This window comes from Tarenaya hassleriana, unplaced genomic scaffold, assembly GCF_000463585.1.
Source record: "Tarenaya hassleriana unplaced genomic scaffold, ASM46358v1 Cleome4, whole genome shotgun sequence".
NCBI lineage: Eukaryota > Viridiplantae > Streptophyta > Magnoliopsida > Brassicales > Cleomaceae > Tarenaya > Tarenaya hassleriana.
In genome coordinates, this window is record NW_010966881.1 from 5,429,905 (window position 1) to 5,449,007 (window position 19,103).

At 37.4% G+C, this 19,103-nt stretch overlaps 5 protein-coding genes across 10 annotated transcripts in view; 2 read left to right on the forward strand and 3 right to left on the reverse strand.

Annotated features, from left to right (window-relative positions):
- The window catches only part of LOC104824217, a 3,083-nt gene extending 1,769 nt beyond the window's left edge, over positions 1–1,314 (forward strand). The window contains exons 4-6 of the mRNA XM_010556221.1: positions 575–646; positions 747–819; positions 1,137–1,314. Of these exons, the coding sequence (XP_010554523.1) occupies positions 575–646; positions 747–819; positions 1,137–1,166 (175 nt within the window). The 3' untranslated portion in view covers positions 1,167–1,314. The remainder of the gene's footprint in view (positions 1–574; positions 647–746; positions 820–1,136) is intronic.
- A 618-nt stretch (positions 1,315–1,932) lies between these two features.
- On the reverse strand, positions 1,933–5,789 carry LOC104824218 (diphosphomevalonate decarboxylase MVD2). Its single transcript, XM_010556222.1, has 9 exons — positions 5,438–5,789; positions 4,880–5,078; positions 4,279–4,342; positions 3,885–4,029; positions 3,430–3,516; positions 3,044–3,201; positions 2,910–2,958; positions 2,580–2,704; positions 1,933–2,427 (listed from the first exon to the last, which is right to left on the reverse strand). The coding sequence occupies exons 1-9, from the start codon at positions 5,648–5,650 to the stop codon at positions 2,229–2,231; spliced, it is 1,239 nt and encodes a 412-aa protein (XP_010554524.1). The 5' UTR covers positions 5,651–5,789; the 3' UTR covers positions 1,933–2,228.
- Positions 5,790–7,166: 1,377 nt separating this feature from the next.
- LOC104824219 (exocyst complex component EXO70A1) lies at positions 7,167–12,953 on the forward strand. Of its 3 annotated transcripts, XM_010556223.2 has the most exons (12): positions 7,167–7,400; positions 7,507–7,602; positions 8,631–8,836; positions 9,146–9,385; positions 9,960–10,098; positions 10,175–10,387; positions 10,852–11,057; positions 11,504–11,704; positions 11,797–11,896; positions 12,108–12,220; positions 12,322–12,468; positions 12,606–12,953. In XM_010556223.2, exons 1-12 carry the CDS (start codon positions 7,236–7,238, stop codon positions 12,721–12,723), a joined length of 1,944 nt encoding a protein of 647 aa, XP_010554525.1. In that variant the 5' UTR covers positions 7,167–7,235; the 3' UTR covers positions 12,724–12,953. The 3 variants fall into 3 exon arrangements, with proteins under 3 accessions (XP_010554525.1, XP_010554527.1, XP_010554528.1); XM_010556225.2 differs by lacking the exon at positions 9,146–9,385; XM_010556226.2 differs by lacking the exons at positions 7,167–7,400; positions 7,507–7,602 and adding an exon at positions 8,306–8,336 and having other exon boundaries at positions 8,635–8,836.
- Positions 12,954–13,464: 511 nt separating this feature from the next.
- On the reverse strand, positions 13,465–14,073 carry LOC104824584 (epidermis-specific secreted glycoprotein EP1-like; the record flags this gene model as incomplete). The annotated part of the gene is made up of 1 exon (XM_010556680.1): positions 13,465–14,073. A coding segment is annotated over one exon (468 nt), but the record flags the coding sequence as incomplete, so codon positions are not given.
- The window catches only part of LOC104824220, a 6,684-nt gene continuing 1,596 nt past the window's right edge, over positions 14,016–19,103 (reverse strand). For 3 of the 4 annotated variants that reach the window (XM_010556229.1, XM_010556227.1, XM_010556228.1), the window contains exons 4-16: positions 18,810–18,886; positions 18,603–18,738; positions 18,376–18,464; positions 18,134–18,287; positions 17,858–18,048; positions 17,344–17,558; positions 17,154–17,252; positions 16,581–16,702; positions 15,600–15,701; positions 15,112–15,221; positions 14,918–15,005; positions 14,602–14,801; positions 14,016–14,379 (exon numbers count right to left, since the gene is read on the reverse strand). In XM_010556229.1, the coding sequence (XP_010554531.1) occupies positions 14,172–14,379; positions 14,602–14,801; positions 14,918–15,005; positions 15,112–15,221; positions 15,600–15,701; positions 16,581–16,702; positions 17,154–17,252; positions 17,344–17,558; positions 17,858–18,048; positions 18,134–18,287; positions 18,376–18,464; positions 18,603–18,738; positions 18,810–18,886 (1,791 nt within the window). In that variant the 3' untranslated portion in view covers positions 14,016–14,171. The remainder of the gene's footprint in view (positions 14,380–14,601; positions 14,802–14,917; positions 15,006–15,111; positions 15,222–15,599; positions 15,702–16,580; positions 16,703–17,153; positions 17,253–17,343; positions 17,559–17,857; positions 18,049–18,133; positions 18,288–18,375; positions 18,465–18,602; positions 18,739–18,809; positions 18,887–19,103) is intronic. The other variant, XM_010556230.1, reaches the window with a different exon arrangement.

A 19,103-nucleotide genomic window follows, 5' to 3' on the forward strand; every position in this document is an offset into this window, starting at 1 on the left:
GTATTTTATATATATATATATATATATATATATATATATATATTTGAGGTTGGATATAAGTTATAACGATCATAGTCACTTATAGATGTATGGTTTGTTGTTCATCATATCATCCAACGAATCGATTCATGTACACCGAAAGAAAAAAATATTTGAAAAGATTACGCGCCAAATTTGCGCGCGGATAAATTAGTTTGTATGCAAGATGTTAATTTAGAAAAACAATAACGTTCGAAAGTGATTTAAAATGTACACGCGAAAATTTGGCGCGTTGATGGAAGTATTTTGAGAATTACTTTATATGCACGTACAGATAAAATAAACCGTGAAAATTAAAAGATATAACGTACGTATCGAATGTTTCTTTCATCGGAATGTCATCTCTCTATATATGATCATAAAGTTTGATACATATATATATACTCAAGACTAGCAATACTTGAGGTGATAATTTTCAAGATATGATAATGTTCTATATGATTACATGATCAACTCAAATGATATATATATATATGAACGATTTAGGATCGTTTTAACATGGATTAATATTTCTTTGTTTTGTTGCATATGTAAGTATTGGAGGTATCAAGGTGGAAGCAGCTTGTCGTGAATTACTACAAGCCATCAAAGAAACGGATGCAGAAAGGTGCAATATGCAATTGCCCAATAGCATATATTATTTGTAAATATATCTGTCTTTTTTCATATTCGACCGTTTATGATATCTGTTATGTGAATTTTTGCAGATGTTTGACATTTTTAGAGAAAGTGAAGATGGAGTACATCAACCTTCGTGCAAATCTCGATATCCTTGCCCATGTAAGGAGCTAATCTTGATTTTCATTTCTCTTATATGGAAGACGGATCTGATATTAATACGACTTAAAAGATGCAAGATATTAGTAATTTAGATTTATTGAGGCTCACATGTAAATTCAATAATAAATGAACTCTCATTAAATTTATAAACATCAGTTTAAATAATTAAGGTTAATCTTTGTGGAGCTAAACACACGTGCCCTTATTCTACTATTGGAGATCCATCCATATATGTATCATCAATTTCGTTTTATTCAGTACTTGAATAATTTTTTAGGAGATTGTCGATATTTATTTATTTATTGGTAAATGGATAGATGCGAAGGAAAATCCTCGGAGAGATCTAAGGTGAAAGGAGAAGGGCAAGGGAATGGGATCCAACAGACAAGAAAACTATTATATTAAGGTTGCATGGATGATTGTTAGCTCGTCATATATCTCTGTGTAAGCCTTATCTATATATACATATATGAGTTGGAAATGTTCCGTTGACGAAGGCTTTATATATCCAAATTTCTTAATCTTTAAATTCAATCTTCTTATTATTTTTCTCAAACAATCACGAATGGATTTCCAATCTGTTAAAAAAAAAAAAAAGTGAATTAACAACCTAATTGTTTCGATACAAAAAAAAAAAATTATAAGGAAATTAATCGCATTTTTAGAACGAAACGCAACATTTTTTTTTTAAATATTTTCTTATTTCGAACATATGTTATATTTTTTTACAAAAACGAAATGATTGTATTCATATGAAATTTTCCATAATTGCAAACTCCTTTCAAAATTATCAGTGAGAAAAATCGGTACTCTTATAAATTTATAAACTAATCTTTATACTCATATAAATTTTGCATTTTTTTTCCTAATCTCATCAGCAAACTTTCTAGAATTTGAAACTACGGGTGGTCATTTAAAATCAACAGTAATAAAATCTTTTCTCCAATGCACCAAAGCAATAGAACAATGGACCAACTCCACTATGAAAAGGGCATCTGACAGTGGAGATATTTTATGCAGATCCAATTGTAATTCATGTAGAGAAACCACAGCAGCCATTGTTGGATAGACCGAGGAGGAAAAAAAATCAAATGAAGAGGAGGAAAACCAAAATGGAATTGAACCCACCTTTCCTTGAACCCAACAAGAACCCTAATACCTCAAAGAGTCTGAAACTGAAACACTTCAGATTGCATCTAAAGAAACAATGCCAAGGAGCACAAGTCATCACCACTTATTGGGAGGAAGATGCCAGCAACAAGGAATCCAATTGAAGTACAATGCACTAGAGAACAATGATATGACTATTTGCAGCAAACATTCCAAGACAAATTGAATGGAGAATCTCGGAAATGCAGTAAGCAACACAAAAGGATTGCTGCACAAACGGAAGTGACGAGGAGAACTGATTACTTGGGCAGGCCGGTTTCGGGATCAAGAAGCGCGTGGGTTTGATCGTGAAGCACAATAGGACCTCTTCCAGGTCTGGTGCAGATAAAATAGCTCACTTCCCCTTCTTTCATTTCTGGTGGATGAGGCAGACCTTCCACACCATTTGCTCCTTCAAATCCAGCCTCTTGGAGAATCGATTTATCACCTAAGACGTAACTGAGAGAGAGAAAGAAAGGAAATGGCAACATTTATTTGTCAGACGGCAAAGACAACTCTTCTTCCAAAACATAATTACTGTTTTCTAGTTTTTTTCCACGCTCAAGTTAACTCAGGAACCTAAGGTAAGCGATCATAGAGTTTTGTCTCACCTATTCATATCAGTGTCAGGCTTTGGGGGGAAGCAGAAGAGCAGCTTCTGAAGCAATTGAACTGCCACCTTTCTATTGGGTGCAATCATGACAGCATTTGGCCCCGCATCAAAAGTGTAAGCAACCTGTCCCGTTTATAATAAGAACCCATCAGCCAATTTCGCAGCAGAGTCAAGATAAGAGGTAGATCAGTCTCACTTTCTAGGTGGAATACCCAAATCCAATTCAAAAATTGAAATCCATAGTCCGCTGATGAGATTGACCCGCATGTCAGGTGAAACGTACTAAAAATTATAAGGCAGTACAGGCTTGCAAACTAAACATCCATACCTGAGGGCTCCCCTCAGAACGATTCCACTTTTCGATTAAGCTAATTAACCTGGAAAACAGTTAACAGCTCTTCAATATCAAGACTCTGAGAGCTAACTATAAATACAACCAGCAACTGCAAAGAAAAGAGTTACCTGTGGGAAGTGTCATTCATGTAAAATATGGGAGGAGATGTATCTAAGCAAACAGCGTGAAACTGATTACTGTCAGCGCATGTCAATTGTGCAAAAGATGCAAAATCACGATTTTTTATGGCTTCTTCCATTTGCAAAACACGTTGAGGCACAACATCCTGAAATATCAACAAAACAGAGCAACAAGACAAAGGGTCTTATTCTTTAAAGATCCTTTGATATTTTTCAGTGGGCTTCCTCTTGCCCACCCAAACTCAGAAATGAAGAACAAAACATTGAACCTTAGTTACAACACGGTTTCAGATTCAATACATGCTCCCTGAAATCAATAAGTGTTGCCTATAGGAATTACAGTCTTATCAATAAACATCAAGACCAAAACGTACCCTTGCTCTATGCTGTAAGAGCAAACTTGTCTCAACACTCTCACGCATTCCTGAAGTGCTGCTTGTTTCCTTCTGCCGTGAACTCACCTGGTTTAACACAAGCAAAAAGAGTTACAAGGAAAATAGATGCAGATAAAATTGTGATGGGAATGATTCAGAACAGAATAACATCAAATACTTCAAATTGTAAAATTTGCGGTGCTTCTAGCCTGTCTTCGCCATGGTTATGACACAAGAGGGTGCATAGGGTGGCGCAGCCTCTGCTATTATAGCAAGTCAAACTGAGTCACAGAGGATACTTATCCAGACACGTTGTTCATTCAAATCGTAGCACAAAGGGAAGTGTTAAAGAGAACTAAAAGAGCATGATGGCATGAACAAGAGATTGGATAACAAGATTAATTCAGATATAAAAACTAATAGTCAATTGTATTAAAGATTTGCAAGATGCATACCACAGCAATGATGATAACAAGATCATTCCAGTGCTTCTCATCTGTCAGTTGAACCGCCAAGCTGTCAGTTCCATCTTCTTTGTTTCCCATAGTCCACTTGACAAATCCACCAAATAAACTGCGGCAGGCACTTCCTGAACCTTGCCTACATGGAGAAATGAAAAATTACCATATGCAAGTGCCACCTAATTTAATGTAGAACCCACAACCAGACATACTCGAGCATCAATGTTCAGAACAACACACGGGACTTTCAGAATACAACTGATGCATAAAAAATAATCATATTGAACAGAAAATGTATCAAACAGCAGCACATAATATGGAAACGGGAAAAATACTAAATAACACGATAAGATGAAACTATAAGGAAAACAAGTAGCATAAGCCTTACCTGGCTATAGCAGAAAGTTGGCTTGGATCTTCATTTACATTCATCAACTTTGAAAGAGCAAACACTGGAAAAAAGATAGAGCAGTTGACATATACTGTGTTTAGTTATTTTAAAAATGCATGATCAACCGGTAAAAAACTAGCAAGTTCCTTTACAATTATAGGCAAGCATAAGGGGCAATGTCACCTAAAAGTAACAAAACCAATAACCTAAATATTAAGATAGGACGAAAAAGCCAGAGAGAGAGAGAAAAAGATAAAGAGAACAGTGTTCCATTTGCCTACGAAAGGCAATGTACTATATTCCCTCCGTTATTCATTTTCTTTTCTTTTGCCAATGTTGCCTTGGATGTAGGACTTCATTTTAACAAAGAACAGTGCATTGAACTACAGAGTAGAGAAACTACGCTAGACAAGAACAAACCAGAGACTGTCATGCAGTCCCCATGTTAGACAGCCAAAAACCTCTGTATCAGTGTATCTACAGAGTGAATATATCATGAGGTTCCTCCAATATTCCTTGGTAATTAAAAGAGTCCTAAATATAGTTCTGATGCCTCCATGTTAAGCTACGACCCAACAAAACAGAGTAAGAGAAATACCTAGACAGGCAAATCCAGCAGCTGAAGATGCTAAGCCAGCAGCAGTAGGGAAGTTGTTATAAGAAGCAATGTGTAGATGCAACTTCTCCCAATCTTTCTTTTCAATCTTGATACCCTTTTCTTTGTCTTCGACATCACCAGCACGATTTCGAATTTCCCGTAAACAATTCTGGTACCTACTTCCGGAAAGGGAGATTTCCTATACTAACCATGGGGGAAAAGATAAAAAGAAAACCCATGAACCAAACCACTTGGAATCATCCTTTTAAACACAGACGCCCAGTTGTAGATTAGCCAAAAGAACCCTACGCAACCGAAACTAGCTATTAAGTATTTCAAGTTGGCATCTTTGAAGTGTTGAGATAAAGAATGAAGCAAACGACATTGAACCATTTTCGCCAATCCTTCCCAAGTATACATCATGAGTTCCTCCATTTATGAACAGCATTATAAGATCGTTCAATTCTACCCAATAAAACCATAGAAGCACACCTAGGGGTACAGATTCAAAGATCAGAGCTCAACAAAAATGGATCATAGGAAACTCTGAAGAAGTACCTTGCCATTGAGCCACATTTGATCGTGATCAAAAGCGGGGCTAACGGCGACGGTGGTGACGGTGCAGAGATGATCGGGATCAAGCGTGACGCTAATGCTATCGTTGATGGGTAGGATACGAGCCTCATCTCTCTTACCCCAGTACTTGATCACGGCGATGTTAGTCGGCGTCTGCGCCGTCACCATCACAACCCACTGTTTCTTCTCCGCCATATCCGCCGTCAGTTGAGATCCCAAACCCTAATCGCTTCGTCTCCGGAGATTAGAAACTGCAAAATTCTCAAATCGAAGGAAATGAAGAGGCGGAGAATTCGAAAGAAAGGAGACGCATCGCTGAAGGGGATGTAAGACAGGAGACATTAAATAATTAATATTTTGTCAGATTAGAAACGTTTTATTAATTTATTTGGTGCCCAAATCAAAAGCTAAAAAGGTAAATTACAAAAAAGTCCAAACTTTTAAGAGTATTTTTAAATAGCCCTTTTATTCCTAAGAATACCTAAAATGCCCCAAATATCTTAAATAAGCACAGCAGAGCCCAAGATACACAAAATTTTTAGGCATAGTATGTTATGAATAATTTTCCATAAAATATCTCTATTTTCGTTCTCACATTTCATCTGGAACCGAAAGTGTTGAAAGATATAGATGGATTTTTTAAAATCAGAATTTAGAAATAATGAAAATTGAATAATCGTAAACAATTATTTGACGTAAAAAATCAACATTTCAACGTTTTAAGAAATCTTTGGTTACAAAATTATTTAAATTTTTATTAAAAAATATGGAGAATTATGAAGGAATTAAGGATTCCAAAATTCTCTTACGCTAAGTTTGGGATTCTTTTACGAATTTCTTTTATTTTTTTAAATAAGATTTGGAGACCAAATTGTACAATTTTGTATAGTTTGGGGGTTTTATTCGAAGTTCATAGTGTTGTTTTTGTTTTCTAATATCCTAAGCAAAAAACAATATTCAAAAACGTTTTTCTTAAGTCTTGTAATTATTAGGAACGTGTATCTCGCTCGTTTGAAAAGTCAACGATGAGACACTTCATCCGTAATGGTTAAACAAATGAGCTAAATCAGAATTTTAATCTAAAATAAATAAAAAAACTATCTAAAACCAAAATATATATCCACTGAGAATTATGATTTTGAATCTTTTAAATTTATAAAAAAAAATATATCTATTTGTTTGATATAAAATTAGTTTGGATTCGATTTCTATTCAAATGATTTATATTTAAATGTTTACTAAAAAGAATTATTTTTCAAAAATATAATTCGACGTTATATGTTTTAACAATTGTAGGTTTTAATTTTCATATAAAATTCAATTTACATATAACTATAGTTTATTGGATTCAATTTTTTTTTTTAACACGTATACATATTATATGCGTTGTGATGTGAATACTTACACATATTGAATAGTGAATACTGAGATAAAAACCACGATTTTCGCTGATATTTTTTTAAAAAAAAAAAGGAAAAGAAAAGAAAAGAAAGGAAACACGCAACGCAACGCAACACCGAGTCGCTGGAAGGGTCAAGGGGGGGCGCTAGGCTGGCAAAAGCGGTGAAGCACCACACCACCAGCACCACCACCTGACGAAGTCCTTCTTCGTCTTCTCTCTTTCCATGCATGATCAACCGGTAAAAAACTAGCAAGTTCCTTTACAATTATAGGCAAGCATTCTGACCATTAAGTCCATTTAAACCTCTCTTTCCCTTCTTCGTCTTCTCGGATATAATCCCAAATCTGCTCTCCTCGTTGTTGTTTTTTTCTTTCTCGGATGGCAATGGGGGTCGAAAGCAGAATGGATTTGCTCAGTGAAAGAGCTTTGATGATGAGAGAATCTCTTCAGAGGAGCCAAACCATCACCGACAACGTCGTCTCCATCCTGGGCTCCTTCGACAGCCGCCTCTCTGCTCTAGAAACCGCCATGCGTCCCACTCAGGTCTTTCCGAGCTCCGATCCTTTTGCAGATCTGGGGTTTCTTTGTTTCGTCGGATTTCGCTTGGGGTTTTGACTGTTCTGTTTGTTTTTTTTTGTTGGATCCTTAGATTCGCACTCATTCCATAAGGAAAGCTCATGAGAATATCGATCGGACCCTCAAGTCTGCTGAGGGTATATTGGCTCAATTTGATCTTCTTCGCCAGGTTTGTTTTATACATCCATGTTGCTCATCTTGCTAAGTGAAGTTGATATCTTGAGGAATTTCATATAATCTTGGAGAATCAGGGCTTAGATTTTAGTATTTGAGTTGCTATGTATAAACTAGTAGGTGTTCAGTCTTATTGCCCAGATTAAGATTGCATATCAGTAGGATAAGCTTGTGAAAAGAGGACCTAGATTGTGCTGGATCAAACCTTTGCTCAATCCTTGCTATGGCTTCCAAAAATGAGGATTAGTGGACTTAATTTCAACCCTTGAAAACCTTGGTTCATGATGTTCAATTGTGTGGATCTTAGATTTGGATTTGAATATCTGGTTGTTCTATATAAGTTTAGTAAGTTTTTTTGGTATTCATAATTCCATTAACTTAGACATTTCGTTTAGCTTGTGAAAAGAGGTCTTGATTGTGCTGTATATGCCTTGGTTCGTTCCTTGTAATGACCCACTTAAATTTGACTTAAACGACTTGATTTGAATCATTGATTTTTGTTTAGCAATATCTCTTAGTAGATCAACTTTCATACTCTACTGTTCCTTTAAACAAAAAACCTTTGAATGCGGGCTGCCAGCTTCAGATTATGAGATTTATGTGTTCTTTCATGTCATCTTCTTCACTCTGCATGATAAAGTAATAGTTTGAAAGAAACGGAGTTCTCAGTTATTGCTGGTAAGAGAGTGGGAGATTGGTCCTTTGCTTAGACCATGATGCTTCTTATTGGTAGGTGCTCCTTGTTTCCTGTGTTCAATCCTTAGAAAAACCCTGTTACCTTGATTTTCTAAGTTCCTTGATTTGAATTTATATGTCGTGAATATAACCCCAACAATACCTAGGATTTATATATGAAAGGTTTGTGCAAGTTTCAATGTAGGATTCTCTTACATACTAGGAAATGCATAGCTTCAACTGCATGGTTTATCTTGGAAATCTATCCATTTTTGGTTGTGGATCTAACTTGTGATTTCATACTTCCCCCTGAAATCATTTCTGATGGTGCTCTTCGTTCATTTCTAGGCAGAGACAAAAATTCTCAAGGGTCCACACGAGGACCTGGAAAGTTATCTAGATGCAATAGCTCAACTCAGAAAAAGTATTCGTTATTTTAGCAGCAATAAGACCTTCAAAAGTAGTGATGGAGTCCTGAACCATGCAAATGGCTTGCTTGCTAAAGCACAGTCAAAGCTGGAAGAGGAGTTTAAGCAGCTCTTAGCTTCTTACAGGTTTGTGCTCTTGTCCCTAACTGAAGGAAATCTCAAACATGGCTACAGATTGTGTAGATATACGTGTCCTCTGTCTCAAACTTGAGAATTACTGGAGTTTGATTCTTCTTATTAAGACCAAAAAACATGGTTCCATGCGCTGTCACATTGTGCACAAGATTCTTTGTGGTAGATACCTATTGTGGATTCGTATAAGAGTTTTCCTGTCTCGTTTCTCTTTTATGGTTTACAACAGTGGTTTTGAAAATCGATCTTGGCTATGCTAGAGCTGTTACTTTTTATCCTTCCATTTGTCTTTTATGTTCTCAGTAAAGCTGTGGAGCCTGATCAGCTTTTTGATGGCCTTCCGAATTCACTGAGACCATCCTCAGATCAGGATGGAGGCGGCAAAACTTCCCATTCCCACACTGATCATCATAACAATGACTCAGAGACTGCTTCTTACACACTTCCAACTCTCATTCCCCCGAGGGTTTTGCCGCTTCTGCATGATCTAGCTCAACAAATGGTTCAAGCTGGTCACCAACAGCAATTGCTAAAAATATATAAGTAAAATCTCAATGCAGCTCTTTCTCATCAAATCATGCGTTTGGAATAGGCTGTTTATCATCAAATCATGCTTCTGGAATAGTTTAGGTAGTATAAGTTTCGGCACGAGCTGAAGTAACTGATTGGGACATGTTTCCCGTGAAACATATGATCATACAATCAGTACACACTAAATGTTTCGGCATTCATTTACTATCAAGGTAGCCACCTCCAGATTTGTAGAAGGCGTTGGCTTAAAATTTAAGATCCTGAAGTCATTTCACAAGTTGAACTGGAGAGAATGGTAATGTAAATATGAATTTGCCAAACTTAAGTCACCAAAAATTTTTCTTGAGCCTATGATTTATCTGGTTGTAAGATGGGAGAAGGGATATGTTTTCCAAGTTGGAGATCGTGAAATGCTAAATCAAATGTTTCATCCACAGAATGTGATGCAGGGATTTTGTTTGTTCTATATGAAAATATGTGATACTGCACACATTGTCAGATTTGTATTCGCCAGGCATGTATATGTCATGGTGTTACATGTTTTGAGAAATATTGTAAATTTTTCCTATGTTTCATTGTTATTCAGAGAAACACGCTCGACTGTTCTTGAGGAAAGCCTACGGAAACTTGGAGTTGAAAAGCTTAGCAAGGAGGATGTTCAAAGGATGCAGTGGGAAGTTTTGGAGGCCAAAATTGGAAATTGGATCCATTTCATGCGCATTGCTGTAAGTATGCTGTTGGAAGTTCGAATAATATCTGACATGTGATGTCGGCTCCTGATTACCTGATGTATTTGAACAGGTGAAATTACTCTTTGCTGGAGAAAGAAAAGTGTGTGACCAGATATTTGGAGGCTTTGATTCTCTCAGTGATCAGTGTTTTGCAGATGTTACAGCAAACAGTGTTTCAATGCTTCTTAGTTTTGGGGATGCTATAGCAAGGAGCAAGAGATCCCCAGAGAAGTTGTTTGTACTTTTAGACATGTATGAGATAATGCGAGAGCTTCACTCTGAGGTACATTTTGACATTGTTCAATCATTTCGTTTATCTACCATACATATAAACAATAAGATCATGCATAATGTCAGTCATTTTGAAATTTGCGATTGTGTGAAATTATCTGTGTTCCTAGGCCGCACATTTTTCTGTAATTTCCTCTGCATTTTGCAACCACGGGACTCTTTTGTTGGAACCTTTATTTAATTATAATATATGACCTGGTGAGCTGAAATATGTACTCCAGAATCATTTGTGGACACTCAACTAATGTTTATTTTTCTACTCTTAGCATTTTCCATTTTTTTTGCCAAGATGTTACAGTAAATACCATGTAAACTACATGACTTGCATACCAAATACTTACGTTATAAGTGCATGTGATCGAATCATCGAATTTAACTTGAGCTTGGCCACCTAGACGACATAATATATGACAGCGGTTTTGTGCACAAGCTCATGAAATTTGTATTGTTTGACAGATGGAAGCAATTTTCAAAGGTAAGGCTTGCGTTGAAATTAGAGATTCTGCTATGGGCTTGACAAAGCGGCTGGCACAGACAGCTCAGGAAACATTTGGTGATTTCGAAGAAGCTGTTGAAAAAGATGCTACTAAGACTGCAGTTCTAGATGGGACTGTCCATCCATTAACAAGCTATGTCATCAATTACGTGAAGTTCTTATTTGAGTAAGTCTAGTGGATTACGTCTACCCTTTTGGTTGGTCAGGGCGACACATTTATTCTGCAACTTTTTCAAAGCCCGATCATACATTCTCTTAGCATACGTTCTCTTCTTTATTCTGTTCATGCATCTCATGAGAGCATGTGATACCATGGGATACACGTGTAGTTTTCTTTATTTCAATGTGTTTTTGTTAATTTTACCATTTATATTTCATAGTTATAACATATTATTATGTCCAGCATCCCATCTGTTGTAAATTCTCTGAAGAGGCTAAGCCTTTAGGGTTCCAGATTCATTTCAAATTCAGTAGTCACATATACACATAATGAATCAATTAGCTGGTAACTTGTTAGCATGTTTCGATTTTGATTGTCATTTGCATTGTGTGACAGAGAGAGAATATGTTCTTGCCATTTTAACGCTTATCGTTTCTTTTCCTGTTCCGCAGCTACCAGTCGACGTTGAAGCAGCTCTTCCAGGAATACGGGAACGGAGATGACTCAAATTCTCAGTTAGCTTCTGTAACGATGCGGATTATGCAAGCCCTCCAGAACAATTTGGATGGGAAATCCAAACAGTACAGAGATCCTGCATTGACACACTTGTTCCTCATGAACAACATCCATTACATGGTTAGATCTGTGCGCAGGTAAGTTATCTGTTGCATTTTCTCTTTGAAATACTTGTAGTAGTTAAATCAGCATCCGATTGATAACAATTGTTTATCGATGTCGTTTTCAGGTCAGAAGCCAAGGATTTGTTAGGGGATGACTGGGTTCAACGGCATAGGCGTATTGTCCAACAGCATGCAAACCAATACAAAAGGATCGCTTGGACAAAGGTGTGTGTATATATAACTGACTAAGAGCTTTGAAGAGTTCATATAAGATCTAGTTTTAAGCATAATATGTTCTACACTTTGTACTTGATGAGAAGCATTTTGCTAAGCACAATGACTAAATCACACGGAATAGGCAACTTTTGTGGATGGAATCTGTGATTATGTTAGAATCACATAATTGAAATCGAAAGTTTTTTTTTTTTGGTTGTAGATTTTGCAATGCCTATCTGCTCAAGGGTTAACCTCATCCGGTGGAGGAGGCAGTTCAGTGGGCGGTGATGGAGGAAACAGCAGCGGAGCTTCGAGAGGGTTGATAAAAGAGAGGTTCAGAAATTACTGGGAAAAGAAAACCGATCTATCACGACCGCAACTCTATAGTTTTTCTTTTTTTATGGTGACATAATCGAAGAAATGATGTGCATCAGGTTCAAGATGTTCAACATGCAATTCGAAGAGCTCCATCAAAGGCAGTCTCAATGGACGGTCCCGGACACCGAGTTAAGAGAGTCCCTGAGGCTTGCAGTCGCTGAAGTATTGTTACCTGCTTATCGATCATTCGCCAAACGTTTCGGGTACGCCCTTTTCGGTGATTAAGCTTTAATAAGCATTATTTAGAGAGAAAATATACATTATGAACAAGAACGCAAGTACATGATGGAGATGTGGTGTATAAAGATCGTTGGCTGGCGGATGGTTATATGATTTGCAGGCCGCTGGTCGAGAGCGGGAAAACCTCGCAGAAATACATAAGATACACTGCTGAGGATCTGGAAAGATTGCTGGGAGAGTTCTTTGAAGGAAAGACAGTGACTGAACCAAAAAGATAAATCTCATCATGAAAATGAAGATGAAACCCTTCTCTGTATGTATCCACCCCCCTTCTCGCATCTGTATTCGTTATGACCTTCCGAGTTCTGTCTCTGTAGCTTCTGATTTGCTTTTTCCGACCGTGTTGTTTTTCGTGGCTTTGGATGAACAAGAAAAGTGGTGTTACGAGATTGTGTTCGGTATGCGTGGCATATTACAACATGGTTGTTTCATCTGGTTTTGGCCATTCCCTCTTGTGCATTTTACACTGGTGTGTCCTATTAGAGTGAATATCTCAATATAGATTAAAAAATAATAATATCAAAGTGAGTTTTATAATATCTAAAGGAAAAATATTTACTTCATCTTTTCTCGAGATGATAAAAAATTTAGTAGATTTAAAATATTTTTAAGGTAGAGTTATATTTTTTTGTCAATATTTTAGATTTTTTTTAAAATTGCTTTTAAGTGTATTTATATCTAATTTTTAATCATTTGTAGAAAGTAGTTTGGTAAAATTGCTTTTAAATGTTCAAATAATGATTTGGTTCAAATAAAATTATAAACATTATAATAAAAAAAATTAATTTGTTAACATTGAATAATCTCATGGTATAAAATCTGAATTTGTTCAAAATTTTAGAGAACAAGTGTTTCAATTTGTATTTTTAATATTTTTCAAAAAATTTATAGTCCAAGGCCTAAAATATTTTAGATGACTTGGGTCTCATAAACAATGGCAGAGAAACAATAGTCCAAAGAAAAGAAAACAATGGCCATGACCCATGGAAGTTTATTAAATGGTCTTAAAAAAAAGTAAAATGGGCCTAAACGCTAGGCCCAACACAAGATAAACCACAAAGCCCAAGCCCAATCACTATGACCCCACGCCCCACACAATCTCAAACATCAGCCTTGCCTTTCGTGCTAAGCGCCTTAATATAAGCAACTTGAGAAGAATCACCGGTCTTAGTCAACGTCTTTAGCTCGTAACCCAACCAACACCTCGACCTTTTCCGGTTATAGAAAAACCCTAAACACTTGCAATCCTTCATACACTTGTCGCCGCAAGCACTTTCCGACGTGGAGGAACCGCCGTTGAATTTGGTCATGAAATGGTCAACGCCTTCCAGTTTGAAGTAATGGATCATCTTTGGGTCACACGTCCTTAATGTCGGAGCCATACAACTCTCGTCCCAACCCAGAAGACCCCTGTCGGTGGGACATGCATTGCATTGGTTCCTCTTACACAGACCGAACTCACCGCACCATGTCGGAATCCGACACTCGTCGTTACCGCTTAAGTCGCCTATCTTGAACGCCGTGTACGTCACGTCCCAGGCCGTGGACGACACCTCCGTGTTGTATTTTTAACAATACAAATTTTGTAAATGCTTCTCTGATGCATTTGACACCAAATGTTTAAGTGTCCATCCAAAAAACTATAAATTACAAAACCATTGGAAAATCACAACGGGGACAGTGAAACCATGTAAGACTGGTTGCAGTACTTGAAGCTTTTTAGTTGGCCTGACCGGAGCTGATGGCAGAACGTCGCTCCAGTAATGCCAAACACGTCGTTGGTTCGTCCTTTGCCTTCTACGGCTCGGGATTCTGGGTCGGTTTTCTCTGGAAGAGCTACGTTTAATCCATTTGAGGTTTGCTCCGTCACAAAACTGAAACTCCACATCAAACGGCAACATTAACATCTACAATGCTCTACAACCAATCTCTTGATTGAAAGCATCTGGTTTCATTACATAACTTAGATCCAGTCTGTGTCTTTGTTATATATCCTAAATGACTCATTATTGGGTTACCAAGACTGGGTGGGTATAATTGGATTTCTTTGATGAGATTCGGCATTTTGCCGAATAAGATCGTCTTTTTGGACTTACCTGGCTTCGAAGTCTCTTCCATCAGAACCCACAATAGAGCAGACATTACTAATAATCCACGGAGGAAGATATGCGCCCTTGATCTCGATCATACAGTAACGATCGTGAGATGTTGTTTTCCCGTAATCGCTGTCTTGTGGATACGTTCTCATAGGTGCAGCACCTGTATGTTCTGTTCTTACCATCTCTGTACACTTGATCTGGAGATAAAGATTGCATACTCTCAAACAGTTACAGTGTCACTAAGAATGGGGAATGTCATGACCTAAGAGGGATGACAAAATGACAGAAACCATACCATAAATGTAAGACTCACCTCGGGAGAGGACAGTGCGGCGTTCTGAAATGGCACTGGTGAATATAATACAGGAACATCGAGCGTGGGCAAAAATCCCAGAGACGACCTGGGCATGATCATTGGAAAAACCAAAGCAAACACCGTGAAAGTTTGAACATTGGAAGTTATTCTACTGTAAGCCATCACCAAATAAATGAAAGACTAATACCCACCTATAATTTAACAGCAGGTCATACAAGCAATGTATGCTCTCATTTCCGATAAAAGCCAACAAAGACTCTGGAGTATTATCTATGTCTGAGAACGAGCTTCGGTGACGAGTCTGCATAAGTAACCAGGAATCAGAAAAGTATTCCAAAATTCAGTGCAGATTCCAAGCTAATCGCACGGATAAAATCAGTGATGTGTCCTTATGCTTGTGATGTGTGCACAATTAAGAACAGGATACACAACAATTTGAAGCATCATCAAGCCACCTCCTTATCATCAACGGAAATCTCCTGATTCCAATATCTTTCACACAAATGTCGGGCTATGATTCGAATCCCAAAAGGACATAGTTTAAACAGGTGCACAAACCACATCATCTGTTAGGTATACATTTTGCAGTCGCATGTGTTTGTTACACATGGTTCAATCAACCACAGAGTGGAGCATTTCAAGAGAAACAGGATACTTAAGAAAATGAAGGTGCACAAACCTGGCCTAAGTTATGTTTCTCCATCTCTGAGAGTTCAACAAGATCTTCTGTAGTGACCTGCTCCATTTTACTTCGGCAAAGAGGCATGGAATAACTAATGTCCTATGGAAAACATATTTGAAGCAAAATCATACAAAGTAACGAAGATCAAGCATCTCAGAGTTCTCACAACACGACAAGGTAAACACAGATGATAATACTCAACCAGTATATTTCAGTTTACCATTGAAGTTAAACCTGAAATGTTTCAAGCATTGTTAGACGTTTGCAGGCAGTATACTATGAAGCTCATAGTTCTAGTCCAATCAAATGATCAAATATAACATGTCATTCAATTCATCATCTATAAATGGCCAGATATAGCTTGAGCACACTTTCCTATCAGAAGCAGCAGCCTCACTCTAGTTGATGCCCAATATTGCTAAGATTCTACTTCATTTCAAAGCCGCTGAACAAAGACATGCAACTAATCCACAAACATGTTCAGAAATACTATAGAGGCAGAAACCTATGTGTTTCCAGGATCTGCATGCTTCCACCTCTTTTAGTGATCTTAAAAATAAACACAGCCAGTTAACAGACTAGGTATGTAAGAAGGATCAAGAGTAAGCAAATGACTACAGATGCAGTAAATAAAGCAATAGAGCCCAAAGTCTGCAATATCTTTTTTAAAAAAAAAAATTGCACATTTTTTTACGTTCTAGTTGTTGGAAAAATAAAGAATATACAAAATCCTTATCACAATTGTGTACAAATTTGTTTTCTGCCTAGGTCCTGAAAAGAGACATCATATAGACTGGATCCTGTAGCGCGAAACACACATTTTCCTTTTCATTTTATATATCCTAGGTTCCCATCGGGATCAGTAGGGAGATTTGTATCTCTTGTTTGCTCTTCCAAGCATGGTCCATATCAAAGATTTTCCTGACAACCAAACTTAGTAAAAGAAAGATACATGTGACAAAAGGAGGGGAATCTTACAAGTTCTTTAAGCAAGGCTCTCAATCTTCTAGTTGATTGTGTGATATAACCATTGCATGAGCGCTTGGCACCCTCAGAGCCACCGTGAGCAGTAAACAATACCACAAACTGTGAAGTACAGACTGCAAGTTGAATAAAATGGATAATCAATTTCAGTTTCAAATTTAACAAAGCAAGCTATACATCAGGGGAAAGAAAAGAGAATGTCATATGTTATATAATAATTATCTTTCATGCATCTACGGTTACAGGTGTTAATTGACTTCCATGTGTCTATGCTTCTCAATGTAGAGCTAGAGTATCAATCTGTCGAGATTATGAATCTAACACAGACAACTTAACAGCAAAGTTTATGCTACACGAAATAGTGAATGAAGAACAAATGCAGCAGGATGCATATCTCTGTAGCAAACTTGACCACCAACATGCATCTGGTAAAAAGCAGTTAATACGAGATACAGCAGTATCTCGCACCGCAATTTGTCAGTGCATCTGACTTGTCTTCGCTAGGACCGAATGTTTTTAAGAAAGAGTTAAAATTATATCCAAATCAAGAGAAAAAAAATGGATTACCATAGAAAATGTTGCAGAGATTCTTTCGAAGCATAAAGTACAGACTTCGAAAAGCGTCTTCCCATGCTGAATGACGATCTCTTAAGAAATCAACTTCAGCTGAAAGCACAAAATGAGGATATTTTAGCACAATCTAAAAAGGAAAGATGGCAAAGAATAAAGCATAGCTCGGGAATTCTGATTAACAGACCCATGTCTTGTCCTGATGCTGCCAACGCTGAAATGATAAAGGGTGGCAGAGTGGATTGAGGATGAACCCATGAGTGCAGTGCTAAGGAATTCAGCACCTGGGGGATCACTGCAGACCCAGAACTACTGCTTGAATCATGATTTAACGCATTACCAGATGGCGATTTCAACTGAGGCAAGCCATTGTAGGTACTGCCCATGATTGACCTATGAAACCTAGAATGGCAAATAGAAACAAATAGACTGAGGCAAACTTAATAGAAAGGACCAATTTCAAAGCAGAGAAAGAAAAGAGGAAAAAGAGCACAGATCCAATTGTATGTATAGCAAATTTTACATCTAGCTTCATTGTCAAATGGTTTGAGTAAAAAATTACCAAAGATGCCAAGATGCCTGAGGAGAATCAAATACATTGAACTAACAATTAGCATTCTTGAAAGAAAATCAGCCACTACATGACTTTATTCTTACTAGTGCGACATGCTCAAGAATATTTGAAATAGCTCAAGGCTCACCATGTTACTGGGGAAGAGGAAACGAGTCTCATATATGTCTTCAAACATAGGTCCAGAGGAATCTTTTCCCCGGTTAAATGGAACTCAGACACGAAATTCCCACTTGGTGAAGGATTATCAGATTTCCCAGATGACTCGTCAGATCGCCCCAGCAATGGTTCACAAGTTGCCAGTGCTTTCAGTGCTTTGTTCTATTGAAAGCTGGCATCAGCTTACAAGGAACATGTAAAGAAAGAACCATCTAATGGAGATCAAAGATTACCAAATGAGCCATACCATATCAATAGCAGCCAAGCTTGATGATCCTTCACCACCAGTTGACAATTCCGTGACACTGCGAAAACTACTCTGGCTGCATTTCTCAACTGTTTGACAAAACTGGACCTTAACATCATCAGTAACTTCTGAAGCAGTATTGTCCTGTTCACTGCTGAGAAATTAAAGTAAAAAAACATAAGTTATAGGAAACATAGAAATTCAGCTTGCGCCAAAGCAATAATTCCATAGAGGAATTTTACCACACAATCTGTTGCCTTTTGTTGGCTGCAACATTTGTAATCAAAGAGACATTCTTTAGGCTATTGAGTTGCTCTTTCACATTGTTTTCCTGCAGCACAAACAAATGAACGAATTAACAAACACTGCACAAAAACCTAAAAGTATCATATCATAAATTTCAACAAAATCAATGTAGAATAAAACCAATGAAATCGGGAGTAAAAAAGTAAAATGAGTGATTGAGAACCTTGGAGTCTTCTTTTACAGAAGGCATCCAAGTCCTAGCCTTTTTGACAGGATACAATTCATCCATACGCATCTCTCTGTATCTGGGGTTCTTCAACTGTTCTTGTTTCTGGAGTTTATTATCCATTTCAGTAGCACTGCCAAGATAACCCCATCAACTACCAAGAAAAGTGTGAGTTCAAAATATGAAAAGCATAGCAATTCTAACCTTTTGCAACCCCGGAGCAGCACATCAAAAGATTCATTAGATTGGCCTTTCAAACCACTCCGCTTCAACTGCTCCCCCTATTGCAGCGAGAAGGAATTGATATTTGCTTTAGTAAGTTTTCAAGACAACCTACAACTCAATGAGGAAAGCACCACCATAACAAGTATAATACAGTATTGCTTCATTAAGCTAACCCACAAGTCCTGAACCCACCATTAACAAAACAAAGCAGACATAAAAGGGCAAGATACAGTGAACAAGACCCAAACATTTCTCAGTAATCAGGGTCAGCAG

What these genes read in the sequence shown, in the direction of transcription:
- LOC104824219 (XM_010556223.2), top strand. Translation starts at nt 7,236, where the DNA reads ATGGCAATGGGGGTCGAAAGCAGAATGGATTTGCTCAGTGAAAGAGCT. An exon ending in CCGCCATGCGTCCCACTCAG is followed by an intron (nt 7,401 to 7,506) that starts GTCTTTCCGAGC and finishes TTGGATCCTTAG; the next exon opens with ATTCGCACTCATTCCATAAG. An exon ending in AATTTGATCTTCTTCGCCAG is followed by an intron (nt 7,603 to 8,630) that starts GTTTGTTTTATA and finishes GTTCATTTCTAG; the next exon opens with GCAGAGACAAAAATTCTCAA.
- LOC104824218 (XM_010556222.1), bottom strand. Translation starts at nt 5,650, where the DNA reads ATGGCGGAGAAGAAACAGTGGGTTGTGATGGTGACGGCGCAGACGCCG. An exon ending in AAATGTGGCTCAATGGCAAG is followed by an intron (nt 5,079 to 5,437) that starts GTACTTCTTCAG and finishes TGGTTAGTATAG; the next exon opens with GAAATCTCCCTTTCCGGAAG. An exon ending in TGCTGGATTTGCCTGTCTAG is followed by an intron (nt 4,343 to 4,879) that starts GTATTTCTCTTA and finishes TCTTTTTTCCAG; the next exon opens with TGTTTGCTCTTTCAAAGTTG.